Raw genomic sequence first — 18,151 nt, forward strand, 5'->3', positions numbered from 1 at the left:
CCGGCCTTTCTACCGCAGACCCAGGCCGGAGGCAAGGGCCCCCCTCGATTCATGCGGACTTGCGAGCTCCAGAGCAGGGGTGACGGATCCCCGTCGTCACCCAGACGGGCCGAAGGGCCGGCTCCTTGCTCCCTGGCCTCTCCCGTGGCCACTCCCCACACGAGTGACACTGCAGGGGTCATCGGGCCGCAGCCCCTCGAGGAGGGGCAGGCCCAGGCCGGGTGTGTGAGGCCCCCGGTTCCGGGAACCCCCCCCCCCCGACAGGAAGCCGAGAGTTTGCAGAACAAAAGCCATATTCCAGAGCACTTGGAAGGACGTGCATTTCGGTTCTTCACTAGTGTCCTCAAGACAGTTTGCCAAACCAATGACAACTGCGGCTGGGCGGCTTTTTGAAGAAATCCCATTTCCCTTCAGGACGGGCTTGGCTTCTGGGGACCTCAGGCTCTGGGGGCTGTGTGGCGGCAGACCCTGGGTCGGGAGGGTCCCGCTGAGTCAGGTGCAGACCTGAGTGCAGGGCAGCTCTGCGGCGGGGCGGGGGGCGGGGTGCTGGGTCTGGAGGGGGTGGGGCCAGAGACGTGGTCCCCGAGGGCGAGCGCGGTCGCCGTCCACGGGACGGGAGGGGGCTTCAGAAGTCCACGGAGCCCCGCCCAGGGCGGGGGTGGTCGGCCCGCGGTCTCGGGGCGCTCAGGCGGGCTGCAGGGGCGCGGCGGCGCAGCCCACCTTGTTGCTGAAGAGGCGGGAGCGGCTGCGCGCGGGGGCGGCGGGGCGCGGCGGCGGGGCGCACGCGAGGCCGCGCACGTCCCAGAGGCGCAGCGCGCCGTCATGCGAGGCGGTGTAGAGCACCTGTTCGTGCACCTGCGGGCGCGGGGCGGCGCGTGGGGCGGCGCTGCGGGGGCGCCCGGGCCGCCCTCCCCTCCGCGGTGCCCGCAACTGTCGGCGGCCTCGCCGCCGGGGGAGCCCGGCCTCGGGGTGCCGGGGTGGGGCGCGGCCTGGCCCTCCCCGCCGACGCAGAGCCCAGGGGCCGGGCGGGGAACGCCTACCTGGATGCAGTTGATGACGAAGGCGTGACCGCGGAACACCCTCTGCAGCGCTCCGGAGCGGGCGTCGAAGGCGCGCGCGCGGGCGTCCCCGCTGCCCGTGAACACTGTGGACACAGGGCGCCGCTGGGCCTCCCGCCCGAGAGCCGCCGCCTCCTCCCGGACGCCGCGGGGCCGGGGCGGGGGCGCGGCGGGGCAGGCCCGGAAGTGGCCCGCCTCACCGGGAGGTCTTCAGGTTCAAATGGGAACTAGCAGGAGCTCCTTGCAAGGAAGGGGGCGGCACCTTCTTTCTCGTGCTACGTGCCTGGGAACTCAGGGGCCTGCCCCCCTCCCTGCAGCCAGCTCTGCAGGACTGCGGCTGCTGAACCTGCCCTGGGCTGCAGGGCCTGCCTGAGCGGCCCTCTCCGGGCCTTCTGTCCCTCCTGAGTACCACCTCGGCCCAGGTCCCCTCTCTCAGACCGTTTGGTGAAAGCCTTTGGTGAGGCCTGGCTTCCCCGCTCTAAAGCCCCTGCCTGGGGTTGGGGGGGAGGTCATCCACCTCCCGTCATCCGAGCTGCCTACTGTAATGCCATCCTTCCCCTCCTCAGTAACGAACTTGGCTCCGAACAGAGCCTAGACCCTCTGGCGTTCGCTAGAGCACCCCTGCCCAACCTCTTCTGGGGAAGCCCCGGGATTCGGCCTTCCTTGCGCCTTTTCCTACATTAGAACTTAGTTCAAGAGTTCTCAGACTCCAGTGAGCCCCCGAATCACCTGGAGGTGGTTAAGGCAGATTGCTGAGCCCACCTGAGTTTCTGTCTCAGGAGGTCTGGGGTGGGGTCTGAGAGCCCACATGTCTAACCAGTTCTAGATGCCGCTGCTGCCACTCAGGGACCGCGCCGAGAACAGGGACCGCGTGGAGAGCGGCGACAGCGCCGAGAACAGGGACCGCACCAAGAACAGGGACGGCGCGGAGAACAGGGACCGCGCCGAGAACGGCGACCGCGCGGAGAACAGGGACCAGAAGAACTCTGTTGTTTACGTATTGTCCTCGCCTCGGTTCTCCCAGAAGCTGACCCTGACGCTAGGATGTGAGTGCAAACATTTCATTTGGCAGGGCATTCCACGAAATGGGGGGAGAAACAGGATGGGTGAGCAGGTGACTGCAGGGGGACCCTGGGAGAAGGTGCAGACCCCGTCTCAGAGCTGTGCCCCTGGGAGGTGGGGGGCAAGTCACTGGTTGAGGGCCCCTCTTGTGGGTGTCAGCTCCCAGCCCTCCTCCCACCTGCTCCTCACAGGAAGAGAGTGGAGGGCAGAGGACCTGAGGTGCAGCAGAAAGCAGTGCCCCAGGGGTGGTACGCACAGCATCTGCCGCACCCGCCCAGCAGCCTGAGCAAGCCCTGGGGGATCCCCAGCCTCAGGGATCTCTTCCTTATCCCACTTACTGCTTCGCCTGCCCCAACCCAGTGTGGCTGCTGGGCATCCCGTGGATAGGAAGAGGGCCAGGAATTAAGTCTGATCAACCTGCAGCCCATTGGCAAAGACCACGGACCAATTTCCTTAATAGTGGGCAGCAGATGGGGTCCATCCCAGCTGCTGCCAAGGGGAGGCGCTCTGGGCGGCTTTAATCTTTTTAAATTAGAGGTCCCGACTTGGGAGCAGAGCCATCATCACACTCACAGGCTTGGACCCAGGAAGAAGGAAAAAATAATTTTCCCGTGTCAGACACCTAAAGCCCAAGGGTATCTTGGGCTCTATTTTCATAGATCCACCTTCTGTCTTCATCTAACATCTGTGCTGTGAAGTCAACTTGAATTTTCTGCTGTGACTCCCCCCCACCCATCTGCTCCCTGAGAGAGAGAGAGAGAGTGAGAGACAGAGAGAGACAGAGAGAGAAAACAGAGCGGGGATGAGGGAGGCTGGTGGCAAAACATAATGCTGGGGATTGTTTTGGGAAAGAGATGTTCAGGAACCTGGGAGCCCCACTCCCGTGTAGGTGTGGTAAGGTGTGTGTGTTTTGGGGGGTGCTTCCTGGAACAGTGTCTGTCTTCTGGGTGAGTCTGGGGTGTGAACATGAGCCAAGCCTGCAGGACAGAGCCAGCAAACCCCAGGTGTGTCAGTTTGAGACCTGTGGGACAGCTTGTTGCCTACCCAATAAGCCATTCTGCCCTTCTTTCTATCCAAAATAACCTGATTAACCCTGGCAGCAATATCCCCAGATAAGAGATTTTATTATTCAGTCCCTCTTGTAGGCAGCGGTCAAAGAGATGCATGCAAAGTCTCTGGGTAAGGCTTCCAAGAAAGATCTTTAAAGGCACCCACTCAGCTAAGAGACACATCCTTTTGCCCTTCCCTCTTTGTCCTGTCTGCCTACAATACGACACGGTGGCTGGAGCTCCAGCAGCTATATTAAACTATGAGGGCCCCTAAAAGATAGAAGACATGTGCTAAGGGTGATGAAAGCAAAGTGATCAAAGGAAACTGGGTGCCTGATAACTTTGTGGAACCATCCATTCCTGCCTAGCCTGCCAGCCTCAGAAATTCTACCTGAGAAAAACAAACCACTATTTCATTTAAAGCACTGTTATCTGGGCTTTCTCTTATCTGTTGTCAAACCTAATGCCAGGTGAAGTCAAACCCATGTGGCCCTCCAGTCTGGCAGGAGTGAGTGCTGTCAAGGTCTCATTTCAAGAATTCGAATGTGTCCGTGAGACGATGCTCTTAACCCTGGGCGTCCTGGCCATTCAGGCTGCTGCATGTTTTTGTGGGGTGAAGCTGGGGAGGAAGCCCCACACCCTTGTTTGGACCTTCTTTGTAAATAACCCTGGAAGGGCGCCTGGGTGGCTCAGTCGGTGAAGCGTCTGCCCGAATTCTGCTCAGGTCATGATCTCGGGGTCCTGGGATCGGGTCCCACATTGGGATACCTGCTCAGCCCGGAGCCTGCTTCTCCCTCTGCCTCTGCCCTGCCCCCTGCTTGCGCTCTCTCTCTCACTCTCTCTCTCTGTGTCAAATAAATAAAAATAAGTAAAATCTTAAAAAAAAAAAAGCTGGAAAAAAAATAACCTTGGAGGCACACGTGCATGGAGGAGGCTCGGCTGCTGACCACCCCGAATGGCCACTGAGGCTCAGGAGGGAACGGTCCAGTAAGAAGTAGGGCGCAGAGGCCCCGAGGGCAGGAGGATTTGGGGGCGAGGAGGGACGAGCCCAGGCAGGTGCGGGCTGGTGGGGGCAGCGTGGGGGCAGCGTGGGGCCAGCCGGGGACAGGGGTCACTTACAGGTGCCTGCGTGGTACTTGAGGGCGCTCACGCTGTGTCGGTGGGCCGCAAACGTGCGCACACGCTCCCCGGTGTCGGCCAGCCAGCACTTGACCGTCCTGTCCGCGCTGCCCGAGTACACGTGCCGGTTCACGAGCTGCGGGGGGGGGGGGGGGGCGCTGGACTCTGGTGCTGCTGGCCGTGGCAGGGGACTCGGAGCCCCCTCCAGACCGCTCTGTGTGACGGGGGAGGGGCCCCTGCAGGTCTCACTGGGAACGTGGACGAGCGGGAAAGACCCTGCCTGTGAGGACCCACCCAGCTGCCGGCTCCAGCACCCAAGAATCTTGTCGCTTTGCCCTCGGCCCCGTCACTGACTGCTCCCCTGCATTGGAAGTCGGCGTGCCGCCAGGCTCCCGTGGGGGGCGCAGGCCCGCGCAGCGCTCAGCACTAGGAGTAAGGCGCACGGAATGTTCACGCGTGTTGTTACTGTTGTCAGGCGTCTCTTGTCGGCGGTTCCTGCTGAACAGTCGGTGCCTGAAAGGTTCCGGTGAATCCACCTGTAGCTACGGCCGGCCGCCCCAGCCGTTCCCTCGATTGTCCCGGCTGAGGAAAGGGCTCCCGGGGCTGCCCGGGTGGGGAGGGAGGAGCCCTGGAGACAGGCTCCCCGACTTCCCGCCTGCCCCAGCTGACCAGAGTGGCATTCACACCCCTGCTCGGTGTCGCAGGAGGAAAGCAAGGGCCTGGGAGAGAAGGCATGGCTGGGGGAGGCCCCTCGCAGGAGCACCCCTTGCCAAGACAGCCAGTGTCCTGGCCCAGGGAAAGTGCGAAGACGAATAAAATATTTCTGCAGGTTCCTCTAGACAAAATCCCCATGCAGCCAAGAGAGCCGCCACCCAGCAGCTCTGGTTAGCAGGGAGGCAGAGGAGAACCAGAAATCAGGTGAGGAGGGTGGCTGTGAGCCCTGGCGAGAGACATTCGTGCCAGAGCCGGGGCCCAGGGACCCCTGGAGCCTTAGGAAAGAGGAGGCCCTTCTGCTGGGGCAGCGGACAGCAGGCCTGGCGCGAGGACAGGCCCCCGGCATCCTTGCCATGGCCCATGCCCTCCTAGCTCCAGCACACACCTGCCCAACGACAGCCACACTCTGGGCCCCTTACCACTCCAGTTCCCGCGGCTGACCCAGGATCCCCCTATAATTTCCCAGTTTAAATCCCAGAGGACAGGACTCTGACTCGTCCAGATTATATTTCTGCCCCAGCCACAGCACAGGTCAAACTTGGCTTTGGGCCATTCACCACGGCAGAGGCGGTGGGGTCTCGGGGAGCACGTACGACCTCCTGCCCCAGTGTCCGCCCCATGCCCCCATGTGTCCTGACCCATCAGCCGTCGCTCCAGAGGCAGCCCCAGGCCTCCAGGGACCACACTTCCCAAACTGCCCACTGAGCCTCACAGACCTGAAATTAAGGGGGCTGGAGTGAGTAGCCTGCGGGCTGGAGGCCCCCATGGGACACGGGGCACCTCTGCGCCGCTCAGCCCATGCAAGGAAGGCGCTGAGCTTCCATGGCGCAAAGGGATGACACCTCCTGTTCCCCACGCAGCGTGTCCCAACAACGTGGGGCCTGTCGCACTGTTTAAAAGTGACCCAGCGGCACGATTTCAAAGTACAAGTCACGAGTCCAGAGGCCCAGGAAATGCTCCAAGCGTGTTGTCCTTGGCTGCCTGAGACCTCACTGTTCACTTTGGCTGCTTTCCTACGAGGACATCCCTGGGGAGCAGCCGGGCAGCTCGGGGAGGCCCGAGGCACATGGGGAAGCAGACAGACCCTGACAGGGGCATGTCACGAAGGACAGGGCCTGCAAGACTTCCCTCAGCCAAGACAGCTCTGAGGGGACAGGGCTTGGGGCCATCTCCCTGCGATCCATCCAAGCAGATGGGAGGACGAGGCCTCTGCTGTGGGGGCCCCCGGGGTGCGGGCCTCTCCCTGCTCAGCTCACGGCAGCAGATGCACTTGGGCAGGGGAATGAAGCCGCTGGGCCAGGCTGCAGAGCACAGCTGGGCTCCGGACACGCCGCCTCCGGGGTAAGACTCCCCCACCCCGGCAAGGTACAGACCCTGTCATGCCTTTATAAGCTGCTGGCTAGGGGCGCCTGGGTGGCTCAGTCGGTTAAGTGTCTGCCTTCAGCTTAGGTCATGATCCTGGGGTCCCGGGATCGAGCCCCACGTCAGGCTCCCTGCTCAGCGGGGAGTCTGCTTCTCCCTCTGCCCCTCACCCTGCTCCTGTGCTCTCTCTCACTCTCTCTCTCTCAAATAAATGATTAAAATCTTAAAAAAAAAAAAAAAAAAAGCTGCTGGTTACATGTTCAGTCCTGGGTTCCAGTCTGTCTCTGCCCCTTACCAGCTGTGAGGCCTTGGACAATTTGCTTACCCTCTCTGAGCCTCTGTCTTCTCATGTGTAAAATGAGAAAAGATAAGCATGGGCAGCATATCTGTTTGATGCCCAACAACAACAGCACAACCTACCAGACACCTGTATGTGGGTCACGTCTGGGCCACGTCCACCACTAGTTTATGAGATCCTCACGACCACCAAGGGCGGGCGCTTTCACGTTAGAATCCCTGGTCCAAAATCTTGGGGCCAGATGTAGTTCAGAAGTTTTTGGATTTTAGCAACATGCTCATGTTTCTACAGCAAAGGAATTCATAGTCCCAGGAAAAGGGGTAAAGTGAACTCCAGCTAGCCTATCTGTGTAGGCCAGGCTTTGCTGCTAAGTAAGTTTTGGTGCCAAGCCTTAAAAACACACACACACACACACACACACCTTCATGTTGTGGAACGTTTGGATTTAGGAATTATGGACCAGGGTTTCTGGGTAGACATAATCCTCCCTTAACATGTAAAGAAACCAAAATTCCTATGTTGACAACAGCCTTAACCCTCGTATCTGTGAATGTGAGTGTATTTGGAGACAGGGTCTTTAAGGAGGTAGGTAAGTTAAAATGAGGTCATTCGGGTGGAACCTAATCCAGTAGGACTGGTGTCCTTATAGGAAGGGGACGTCTGGAGACAGAGGGACGACCACGTGAGAATACAGCCAGCTACAGGCCAACACCTGGATCTCAGACTTGCAGCCTCCAGAGCGGTGACACCATCCGTCTCTGTCGTGCAAGCCGCCCATCTGCGGTCGTCTGCTACCCGGGCAAGCTAACTAGCACGCGGGGTAGGGCTCAGAGGACGACCCGGGGGCCTCCCCGGCAGATCTCACCTCCAGACAGATGACAGAGCCCTGGTGCTCCCTGAACACCCGCAGCTGCTCCCCGCTCAGGATGTCCCAGGCACGGATGGTGGTGTCGGTGCTGCCGGTGAAGGCGGTGTGACTGGGCGTGTCCAGCACAAGGCAGAGCACGGCCCCCGTGTGGCCCCGCAGCGTCTGGTGGCAACAGCCGCTGGCCACCTGCCACACCTTGGCCGTGCCATCCGTGCTGCCCGTCACCAGGAGCCCCCCAACCTCCTCGGCGCACGGAGCCCCAGGCAGGTCCCAGGGCGCAGAATAGGCTAGGGTCAGCACGCAGTTGCGGTGGCCCCGGAACTCCTGGGACACCTGCCCCTCGTCCACACTCCAGGCTCGAGCTGTGCGGTCGTAGGAGCTGCTGAAGAGCTGGTTGTTGGCGACCAGGATCCTGGTGGGAAGAGGGAGAGGGCGGGGGTCAGAGCACGCAGGGGTAAGGGGCAGGGGTCAGAGCATGCAGGGGTAAGAGGCAGGGGTCAGAGCACACGGGGGTGGGGCAGGGGTCAGAGCACGCAGGGGTGGGGCAGGGGTCAGAGCAGGCAGGGGTAAGAGGCAGGGGTCAGAGCACGTGGGGGTGGGGCAGGGGTCAGAGCACGCAGAGGTAGGGGCAGGGGTCAGAGCACACAGGGGTAAGGGTCAGGGGTCAGAACACACAGGGGTAGGGGCAGGGGTCAGGCCATGCAGGGGTTTGGGGCAGGGGTCAGACCAGGCAGGGATAGAGGAGGGGTCAGAGCACGCAGGGGTGGGGCAGGGCTCAGAGCACACAGGGGTGGGGCAGGGCTCAGAGCACACAGGGGTAAGAGGCAGGGGTCAGAGCACACAGAGGTAGGGGCGGGGGTCAGAGCACGCAGGGGTGGGGCAGGGGTCAGAGCAGGCAGGGGTGCCTAGCAGGCCTTCACAGGGCCCTCTGTGTTGAGTGAGCCCGGGGAGCTTCGTGTGGGCGGAGCTCCGTTCACACCCATAGGGGGAGGAGAGGCCTCCAGAGCAGCAAATATTCACGATCCTCAGTCTCATTTTGATGAATGCTAAGAACTTCTCCCCAGACAATACACGTTGGTCTTCAGTATAGAGCTTTGCATGACGTCAAAGGCTCTGTTCACACACCCTTGTTAGGAAGCCCTGAGCCCCCCCACTCACCAAGAGGAGGCCACAAAGGGGGGCGGGAGGGGCAGCTGGACCGGCGTGTGTCACAAGTGTGGGGACGGAGCAGTGGCGACCTTGCGTCTTGGGGTCAGAGGCGAGGGCTGCTCCGTCCGCCCGCGAGCCTGGCCCAGGTGCGGGGAGAGATGGGCCCTGAGAACAGCCCTCCCGCCTGCTCGCCGTCCACGCCGCTCACCTCTGCGCGGTGCTCACTTCCCACAGGCAACTGGGGAGGCCGACTGCGCTGATGTGCGCACTGCTTCGGACTCACTTCTTCCCTAACACCCCGTCCGTACGGTCTTCAGGACACGCGAATGTGCAAGGGAAAGTGACCACGTGACAGCACGTGGCACCGCGGGGGATGGTCTGGGGGCCGGAGGCCTGCCCGGTCTGGCCTGGCATGAGAAGGCATGCTCGGTGCCCCCCAAAACTCACACACCCGGCCGGGCTCTGAAAACACGGGAAGAAGTGAATTCCACATCCTCGGGAATGGAAATGCTCAAGGATATGGCATATCTGTGAGCATGTTACTTAGTAATGCAACCCAGTTGCTAAGTCACCCTTAGTCTCTGCCCAGAACGACCCGTTTGGGACCTCGACCCCTCAAACGTGGCGTGTGTGGATGTGTGTGTATGGTGTGTGTGTGTGCTCAGGAGAGTCTGAGCCCGGCACAGCATAATTTCTAGCCTCGATTATCCAGGTTTGCTCTTGGGGAGCAGCTGATAGTTTCCGGTTACAAGCTGAGCGCAAGCCGGTCCTGAGATGTGGCCTCTCCCACCCGCCCCGGCCTCACAACGCGAGACTCCCGCACACCCACACCTCTGCTCACTCACAAACTTCCTCCTCAAGGAAGGGTGTGGGGAAGCCACGAGCAGGAGGTGTGCCCTCCTCCACACCGCAGCTGCTGGGCCCTGGTGGCGGGTGGCGGCCCCGTCAGCTCTAGCGGCGGGGGCAGGATTCAGAATAGCTCAGGGGCGGGAAGGGGACCTTCTCCACTCGCAACCATCCTGAGCCGTCTGTCTGCTGAGGGACGGTACCTGGCTCCTGCCCTGTGGGTGCACGGTTCTGACTGCAGGCAGCGGGTAGTCCAGTCAGTGGTGGGTCAGGGCCCCCCATTCCCCGCCACCCCAGCAAGCACTAAACCGCTGGGCAAGTTGTTTCCCACCCCAAGCCAGGTCTGCACCAAGCTCAGGCTGGCAGCATCCCTGTGGCTGAGAACAGCTCTCCTCCAGCTGCCCAGCCCAGCCCAGCCCCTGACCCTCCAAATGCCTGCCTGCACTGAGCCCTTTTCCTGAGGGACTTAGCTCAGCCCCCAGGCCCCCCCTCGCCCCCCACCCCCCATCAGTGAGGCCTTGAGGGCCCGCGGGCAGGTGCCCAGACTCCTGGTCATACTGGACACTCCCTCAGGAGTTTAAGTCGGCCACCACAAGTTACATAAATATGTCAAATTGATCTGATCAGCAAAGGAATTTTCATGGCTCAGCTCAGACCCAAATTCAATAAGGAAAGGAAAAATTCAAACCCCCTTGAGAAGGTGGGGGTGGGTTATTTCAAGAACAACATGGAAAGGTGAGGTTTACAAATACTCTGGACTCGTCTTCAGAACAATCCCCCCTGGGCCATCAGGTACCAATTAGACCACCTTCTCTGGAATTTGTTGCCATCAGTAGGAGCTGAGGCCTCCATTGCCTTTCCCGGTGCCTAGCAGTGGGCAGTGCGCTGCCGGGGTCCGGGCACAATCAATGTGTTGGTGGTGCCTCCGTTCCCCAACCTTTGCCTCCCGAACCCCCAAATGCAACCCCGGGCAGTCAGCCCTTGTCGTGCCTGAAACACATGCATCTGCAGGTGGGCTTCCCCAGAGAAGCTAAGTTCCTCCAGGGGCAGGGGCTGCACAACCTACACCTCTGTCCCCTGGGGCCCTGGCCACACCGACCTGTTCACGATGGACGTGTGTCCTCGGAAGACCTGCAGACACTGTCCAGTGCGCACGTCCCACTTCCTGATGGTGTGGTCAGCGCTGCATGTGAAGGCAGCTTCGTCCTCCAGCTGGCAGAAGGTCACATAGCTCTCGTGCCCTGCAGACGAGGGGGGTGACGTGAGCTCACGGGGGCCATGGCAGCTCTCGTCTTCCTTCCGGGAAGAAAGCAGGGTGGGGAGTGTTTGGGATGAGTCCAGGATCACCAGCCCTTCGGAGGGACGATTTCAGTCTGGGAGTCTCAGGAGCTATGGGGTGCCAGGAGAAATTCAGGGGGTACTCTGCCTGCCCCCAGATCCTTTTGTTCCCTCTTTTTCCACTCTCTCTTCCTCCTCCCTCCTCTTCTTCCCTCCCCCTCCTTCATCGGCTACTGGGCTACTGTCAGTCTTCTTCAAACTCTTCAGTTGCTTGTCTTCACTTAGTCATTGAACAAACCCACTGCCACAGAGGCAGGAAGTACAGAAGCCCAGGGCCTTGGCCTTTGGGGCCAGAACACCTGGCCTAGCTCCTGGTGTTGCTACCGACTCACCTCTGCACACCTCCATCTCCTCATCTGCCGTGGGGAGAGGCACAGTCCCCATCTCGTGGGGCAGGTGCGCAGACTGAGTGAATGCTGGATGGTGGCTGTTTGGGGAGAGGTATCAGGTCCTAGTTCTTAGAAACTAGAAATGTTACCTTACTTGGAAAAAAAGATACACCTTTAGATGTAAGTAGGGATTTTGAGGTGGGGAGTGTCCTGGATTATGGCCAGGAATGCCACAAGTGTCTCTGTTAGAAGGGGCAGAGAGGGATGTGAGGACACGGGGAGAGGATGCTGTGGAGACAGCGGAGTGACCTGAAGGGGCCCCGAAGACAGGGGACGGCCCCACAAGCCTAGGAGCACCAGCGGCTGCCAGGACCCGAGGAGGCAAGCGGTTCTCCCCCGCAGGTTGCAGAACGAGAACAGCCCTGCCAACACCTTGATCTGGGCCCACTGATGCTGGCTTTGGGTTTCTGGCCTCCCGAACTGCGCCAGAAGATACCTGTGTTTTAAGGCACCCAGTGGGATCACTGGTCACAGCGGCCACAGGAAACTAAGACACTTCCCCTGCCTTCAGAGAGAGCACAAGCCCAGAAGGAGAGCGTCAGCCGACATGAATGACTGGTGCTGGACAGAGCATGTCGGTGGTCAGTGGAGCGAGCAGAAGCCCCTGTGATGCAGGGCATGAAGGGTCCACATGGGGCCTGCGTGGGGAGGGGAGGGGAGCAGAGCGTTCTGGGAGAGAAAATGGCACATGCCAAAGCAGAATTTAGGTGTTTGGCAGAAATGGTGGATAAGGCACACACATAGTGAGGGTGGAGGTCTAGGACAGACCGAGGGCCACACGGAGCCTGGGGGCTCGGCCAAGGGCCCCTGATCGTCCATCTTATCGGGGCGATGGTCAGTGTTGTGACTATCGGCCTGGCTTACAAAGTGGCCCCGGCAGCACTCAGCTCCCCCGGTCAGAGTAGGGCCTGTCCTTCGGGTAAAGATGGCTCCGCCTCAGGGCACCTGGCTGGCTCGGTCAGGGGAGCGTGTGACTCTCGGTCTGGGGGTCATGAGTTGGAGCCCGATGTTGGTTATAGAGTTTACTTAAAAAACAACAACAAAATCCTTTAAAGTCTCACGTGATAAAATCTAAATCTACTTAGAATCTAAAATCAGAATGTATGGGTCATAGTCCCGTATATGCAAAGACTACCTAAGCCTCTATTTCTATACCTCTAGAGACTCATATATGTATTAAAATGTTTCCACCACAGATAACTCTTTTTTTGTTTGTAAACATTTAAAAATATGGATTTAAAGAGAATATAAGCCCTCTTTGAAAGTAATTAAGATCAGTGAATGTGTTGACTTTGTCTCTCCTGCTGAAAGTCAGGAACAGTCGCAAAAGAGGTGGTGACATCCCCTCCCCAAGTGGCCCCGTGTAGAAACGACATTTACTTTTGATCCCAGACACATTCACAGAGGACAGAACCACATGGACGAGCCCTATTCAGAGTGGGAACTAGAAATACGCCAACTCGTCATGCCTGGCTTTGTTGGTCTGATAGCTGGACAAGGCCACGGGCTTGTTTTGATGCGGGAGACTTCGAAATACTCGAAGGTGCACAAACTCATCATCGTCAACTTGAACCTTGATGAAGTAGTTCATCCCTGCGACCACCTGGCTCCTGAACTCCACAGCCTTAAATGTAGCATAGTTCTTATTCTCCTGTTCTTCCAGCTGGGGCTTCACCTGGTCAGCGATGGCCTGGGTCTCGGCCGTGGCGGGCTGCGAGGCGGTGGGCACCCCGCACATCATGCTGGCGGCCGATGGAAGACAACTTTTTTTTTTTTTTTAAGATTTTATTTATTCATTTGACAGAGCACAAGCAGGGGGAGCGGCAGAGGGAGAGGGAGAAGCAGACTCCCCGCCGAGCAGGGAGCCCGACGCAGGGCTCGATCCCAGGACCCCAGGACCATGACCTGAGCCGAAGGCAGACGCTTAACCAACTAAGCCACCCAGGCGTCCCAATAACAACTCCTCCCCCTCCGCCATTACCAACTCTTGATAGCAAACTGAAGCTGAGTATATTTGAAGAGAATCCAGGAACCAGAAAATCAATTGAATCAAAGGCATGTTACACCTAAGATCCATTTCACAGACGTGTGGGATATATTAATTACATTAAAGATCACAACTGAATTTTAAAATTCCGTCTAGGTGCCTGGTATCAGACAGACATGGATTTTTTTTTTTTTAAGACTTTATTTATTTATTTGACAGAGAGAGAGCACAAGCAGAGTGAGTAGAGGGCAAGGGAGAAGCAGGCTCCCCGCTGAGCAGGGAGCCTGACGTGGGACTTGACCCCAGGACCCCAGGATCATGACCTGAGCTGAAGGCAGACACTTAATCGACTGAGCCACCCAGGCGCCCCCAGACAGGGATTTAGAATCTTCCAGGCAGTTTCAAGCTGATGTGCACTTTTTGGCCCTGGGGTTTTAGCTCAGTTACTCTTGGAAGAACCCAACTCTGTGGGTTCTAAGAAAGAGAATTTAAAAAAACAAAAGAAAAGAAGACATGTTTTTCGGTCTTCTCGGATAGCATGTACCAGGCCTCTAAGAAAACGACGTTTGTGTGAAGTAAGTAAACACTGGAAGATGATGCAGATTAGGTTTCCTTAAAATACACGTCAGTTTAAAAGTCGAGGGCAAAATGTGTTTGGCAAAACACAGCCCAGCTTTTTGCCAACCCAAAATGTTTATAAAATATTTTAAGATAGTCAACAAACTTTCCCTGAAACCAGAGCTGCCATGGGGAGGGCTCGGCGGTGCCTGAGGAACCACCTGGCTTCCAGGGCGGGCTGGAAGGCGGCCCAGCGCGCCGAGGGCAGTAGGCGGCCCTGCACACCCCCCCACACCCCGCAGTCCTCCTGGGACCCTGTGCCATCGTCCTGCGCCAGCCAAGCCAGGAGAGGCTTCCGCAGGGGCATCAGCCCCCTCCTGGCTGCTTCCGTCCCGTCTCAACAGCTTCTGACAGCAGGACGGCGATGTGCCAAGTGTATATTAGGCCAAGGAAAGCGCTGGAAAGCGGTGTGGCCAGTAAGCCGTGGCACCTGTATTCAGTGAAGCCACAGCCACTAGACCAGGGATGTGGGACCAACTGTAGGACCCATGGAAGCAGGGAAAGAAAGGATATATACAATAAAAATATAAACATCCGTAAGAGCGCCGGGGGGTGCAGTCGGTTAAGGGGCTAACTCGATTTTGGCTCAGGTCATGATCTCGGGGTCGTGGGATCGAGCCCCGTGTCCGGCTCTGTGCTCAGTGTGGAGTCTGCTTGAGATTCTCTCTCCCTCTGCCCCTCCCCCACCCCTCCCTAAAATAAACAAACCTTTAAATACACACACACACACACATATAAATACCTATAACAAAGACTTGAAGAGTCAATAATGAAAAGAATTTTTTCAGTGTAAAAATAAAAAATCTCCTCTCCCCTCTGAGGCTGGGCTAGGCTGACCCTCTGCCCTGGGCTGGCTGAGGCTCCCTGCAGCAGTCAAGGCCCTCCCAGGGACAAGCCCCTTCCTCTGCTCACCAGGCACCCACCCCACACTGGACGAGTCCCAGCTCGGAGCCCGGCCGGCAGAGGCTGCAGAGCGTGTTCCCGGCCACAGTCCACAGACCATACGACAGGGTCCACAGTACACAGCCTACAGGGTCCCCCGGGGAGGGATGGGTGAGGGAGGCTGGGGAGCAGGAGGGCCCATCCTGTCTCCAGGGACCACAGCACCACCACGGGCTGTTGGAATTGTGTAGAATAAGCAAAAAAGCCAAACTAAAAATAAACATTTTTGAAGGGATAAAGAATGCAGATAAGATGCAGTTATTATGTTCAAAAGGACATGCTGAGGCTCAGGGTTTTCTGCCAAGGCAGTCGGCCCTCCCCGCCTCCCCGGCCGCACACCCTGGGACTCGCTGGAGGCTCGGAGTCCAAGTGCCCCCTCCACAAGCAGGAGTAGCCGCTCAGGGCACTGGCCCCCCGGGGTCTGCGGCGGCAGAGGTGGGTTGGCGTGGGCACCAGCCAAGCTGGAACATTCGTTTGACTAACTTGGCATGAAAAGCGGGGCCTCCTTTTCCCCTCTGCTGTCGCTGGCAAGGCTTCTGTCTGCCGGTCCGGGTCCCTCTCCTCTTCTCCAGCCTGCTCCCTGCGGCTCCCCCACCCCCTGGGGGCTCTTTGATCCCCCCCACTGCCCACAGGGTTCAGACAGCTGGGAGCCCAGGAGACTTTGGGGCAGGATCTGTTGGCCTGCAGCCATCAAAACCTCAAGCCACGGTCACACTTCTCTGGAGGCCTCTCCACAGCCATTTCCGGGCGGTCGTGAATGCTTCCCTGCCCTGGCTAATCCACGTCCGGGAGCGCTGAGAGGTACCAGCCGCAGGTACGGGGGATCCCCTACCATGGCCACCTTTGGCAAGGGCCTCTTTACCAAACTCGCCTTGAGCTACTATGTTGAGGGTGCCATTTTGTTTCCTGCCTGCGGGGGCCACCTCCGGATGTGCGCCCAGCAAGCCCCAGCGGTGACACTGGCGCGTCCCGGGCAAGGAAGGTGTGGCTGAAATGGCGTCTGACAAAGCCCAGGAAGACTCAACCTCCTGCCCCGAGCTCCCAGCCAGGACAGGCTGATGCTCCTACCATTGGTGCCACTGCAGGGCCTGTCCTTCCAGCCCAGCTCTTCTCAGCCCACGCCCTCCACCAGGCTGCTCTCCGGCCTCCCTCTGTGACCTCCCCAATCCGCACCCACGGGGAGCTCACCACCCGCGGACGGCGGCGTCTGAAGCGCTCAAGGATGGGTTACCCGCCTGGGCTTCCGTCACATCCGTGCTTAAAACAAACTGCATTTTGATGGAATTCTTCCTTGACTGGGATGAAGTTAATATTGGATGTGTTTATGTCTGAGAGCCTTCCCTGTGCCCCCACATGCTCTTTCAAAAATATGTAGGAGATGGGGCGCCTGGGTGGCTCAGTTGGTTAAGTGTCTGCCTTCAGCTCAGGTCATGATCCCAGGGTCTTGGGATCGAGTCCCACCTCGGGCTCCCTGCTCGGCGGAGAGTCTGCTTCTCCCTCCCTCGCCTCTTCCCTGGCTTATGTGCGTTCTCTCTCTCTCTCTCTCTCACTCAGTCTCTCTCTCAAATAAATAAATAAAATCTTTGAAAAAAAAATATGTAGGAGATGATTCAGCAAGCCCACTTCTGGGTATCTACAAAAGGAACGGAAAACAGGGCCTGGAAGAGATATTTGCACACCCAAGCTCATAGTGGCCTTTCTCACCACAGTCACGTGGAAGCAACCCAAGTGTCTGCTGACGGATGAATAGGCAAAAAAACGCACACAGCAGAACAGTACTCAGCCTTCCAAAGGAAGGAAATCCTGACATGCACTACAACACGGACGAACCTCGAGGACATCGTGCTAAGTGAAATGAGCCTGTATGAGGTCCCCAGAGCAGTCACATTCAGAGGCAGAACACAGAATGGTGGGCACTAGGGGCTGGGAGCAGGGAGAAAAGGGGTTATTGTTCGAAGGGGACACAGTTTCAGTTTTCCAGGATGGAAAAGTTCTAGAGATGGACAGTGGTAATGGCAGTGCGTTATCAATGTTTACTATCTTCAAACTGTGCACTTAAAAATGGTTAAGATGGTAAATTTGCTACTACATGTTTTCTATTAGAGTTAAAAATTGTCCCAGGTCCATTCCAGGCCCACCTGGGCCAAGAGGTGAACCCTGACTACCCCAGCTCAGAGTTCCTGCTTATCTGAAGTTCAAGTGCACACAGCCCCTCAGTTTAGCCAACCTGAGGATTCCCTGGGGCAGCATCTTCGAATCTAACACATGCTTCCAGCACAGTCAAGCCAACAGTCAAATGGGACAAAGGCTCTGGAGCAGGAGGGAGGACAGGCTTCCCCCCAGGGCGGCTCTGCCTGCATAAACGCAGGAGGACTGGCTAGCCCTTCAGAGCCTCGAACGGTGGAGTCAGGCTGTGAGAAGCAAAGGACAAAGAGCTTTGGAGCTGGCTAGGCACCGTGCCAAGGAGATGCTCTTACTCAGTCCGGGCCTGTTGATGTGAGCCTGGAGGACAAGGCCACTGAAAGAGCCAGGAGCTATTTATTGACTGGTTTACTGCCCCCCCCCCCCCACATAACCTCATAAGGGTAGATGACTATTTTATCACCCCCAATTCACAGATAAAGAAACTAAGGCACGAGAAGTTAAGTAATGAGATTTGAGCCCAAGCAGCCCAGCTCCAGAGCCCGGGCTCTTGACTATCAACGGCCCCTCCTGCTCCCTGGTGGCAAGTAGGGGTCAGGAGTCATCAGGATGGGCAGGCACCAGCAGGCTTGCAGTAAGTAGAAGTGTGCAGTTTGTTCACACAGAATTAAAAACAGCACCCCATCATGCTAGAAGATGCTGTTAGAAGACAAGGACGCTCATGGAACAGCTACAGTGGGTTCGAACCTTCAGGCTGGGTCCCTTACTACATGGGAACAGACCAGGACAAGGACTGCCACCTTGGGACATGCTGCTTATCTCACTGATCCAACAAAGTGCCTCAGATGAGTAGGCACCCAACGGATAAAAGAAGAGAAGGAAGGGATAATTCCATTAAATGATTCTTCCCTTAGCAGAATAACTGGCAGGTAAGCCTACTTCTTGCCTTGGAGCTCATCAACTGCATTTGAAAGCCAGTTCCATTTACCGAAAGAGCAGAGCTTCTGTTTTCCCCCCAGGGAAGCTGGGGGGGCCTGGTTACGCAGCCTGCTCTCCAGGACCAAGGGTGACAACTTGCCCACCAAGCCCCCACCCACAGGGGACTGCCCTGTTCTTCCTCTCCAGCGCATCCCTTGGCATAAACGTTCAAAACCCTGCAAGATTCACAGAAAAGCCTTGGGCCCCTAACTGCATCTGCCCCCCCACCCCC

At 58.0% G+C, this 18,151-nt stretch overlaps 2 protein-coding genes across 2 annotated transcripts in view; both read right to left on the bottom strand.

Moving 5' to 3' along the window:
• Positions 1–684: 684 nt before the first annotated feature.
• The window catches only part of WDR86 (WD repeat domain 86), a 20,836-nt gene continuing 3,369 nt past the window's right edge, over positions 685–18,151 (bottom strand). The window contains exons 2-6 of the mRNA XM_035029789.1: positions 10,625–10,766; positions 7,528–7,942; positions 4,289–4,424; positions 1,041–1,144; positions 685–855 (exon numbers count right to left, since the gene is read on the bottom strand). Coding sequence (XP_034885680.1) covers positions 685–855; positions 1,041–1,144; positions 4,289–4,424; positions 7,528–7,942; positions 10,625–10,766 — 968 coding nt within the window. The remainder of the gene's footprint in view (positions 856–1,040; positions 1,145–4,288; positions 4,425–7,527; positions 7,943–10,624; positions 10,767–18,151) is intronic.
• On the bottom strand, positions 12,462–13,006 carry LOC118026817 (cystatin-B-like). The gene has a single exon (XM_035029833.1). It carries the CDS (start codon positions 12,991–12,993, stop codon positions 12,697–12,699), a length of 297 nt encoding a protein of 98 aa, XP_034885724.1. The 5' UTR covers positions 12,994–13,006; the 3' UTR covers positions 12,462–12,696.

This window comes from Mirounga leonina, unplaced genomic scaffold (genome assembly GCF_011800145.1).
Source record: "Mirounga leonina isolate KUSES-001 unplaced genomic scaffold, KU_Mleo_1.0 Mir_321, whole genome shotgun sequence".
NCBI classification, from domain to species: domain Eukaryota; kingdom Metazoa; phylum Chordata; class Mammalia; order Carnivora; family Phocidae; genus Mirounga; species Mirounga leonina.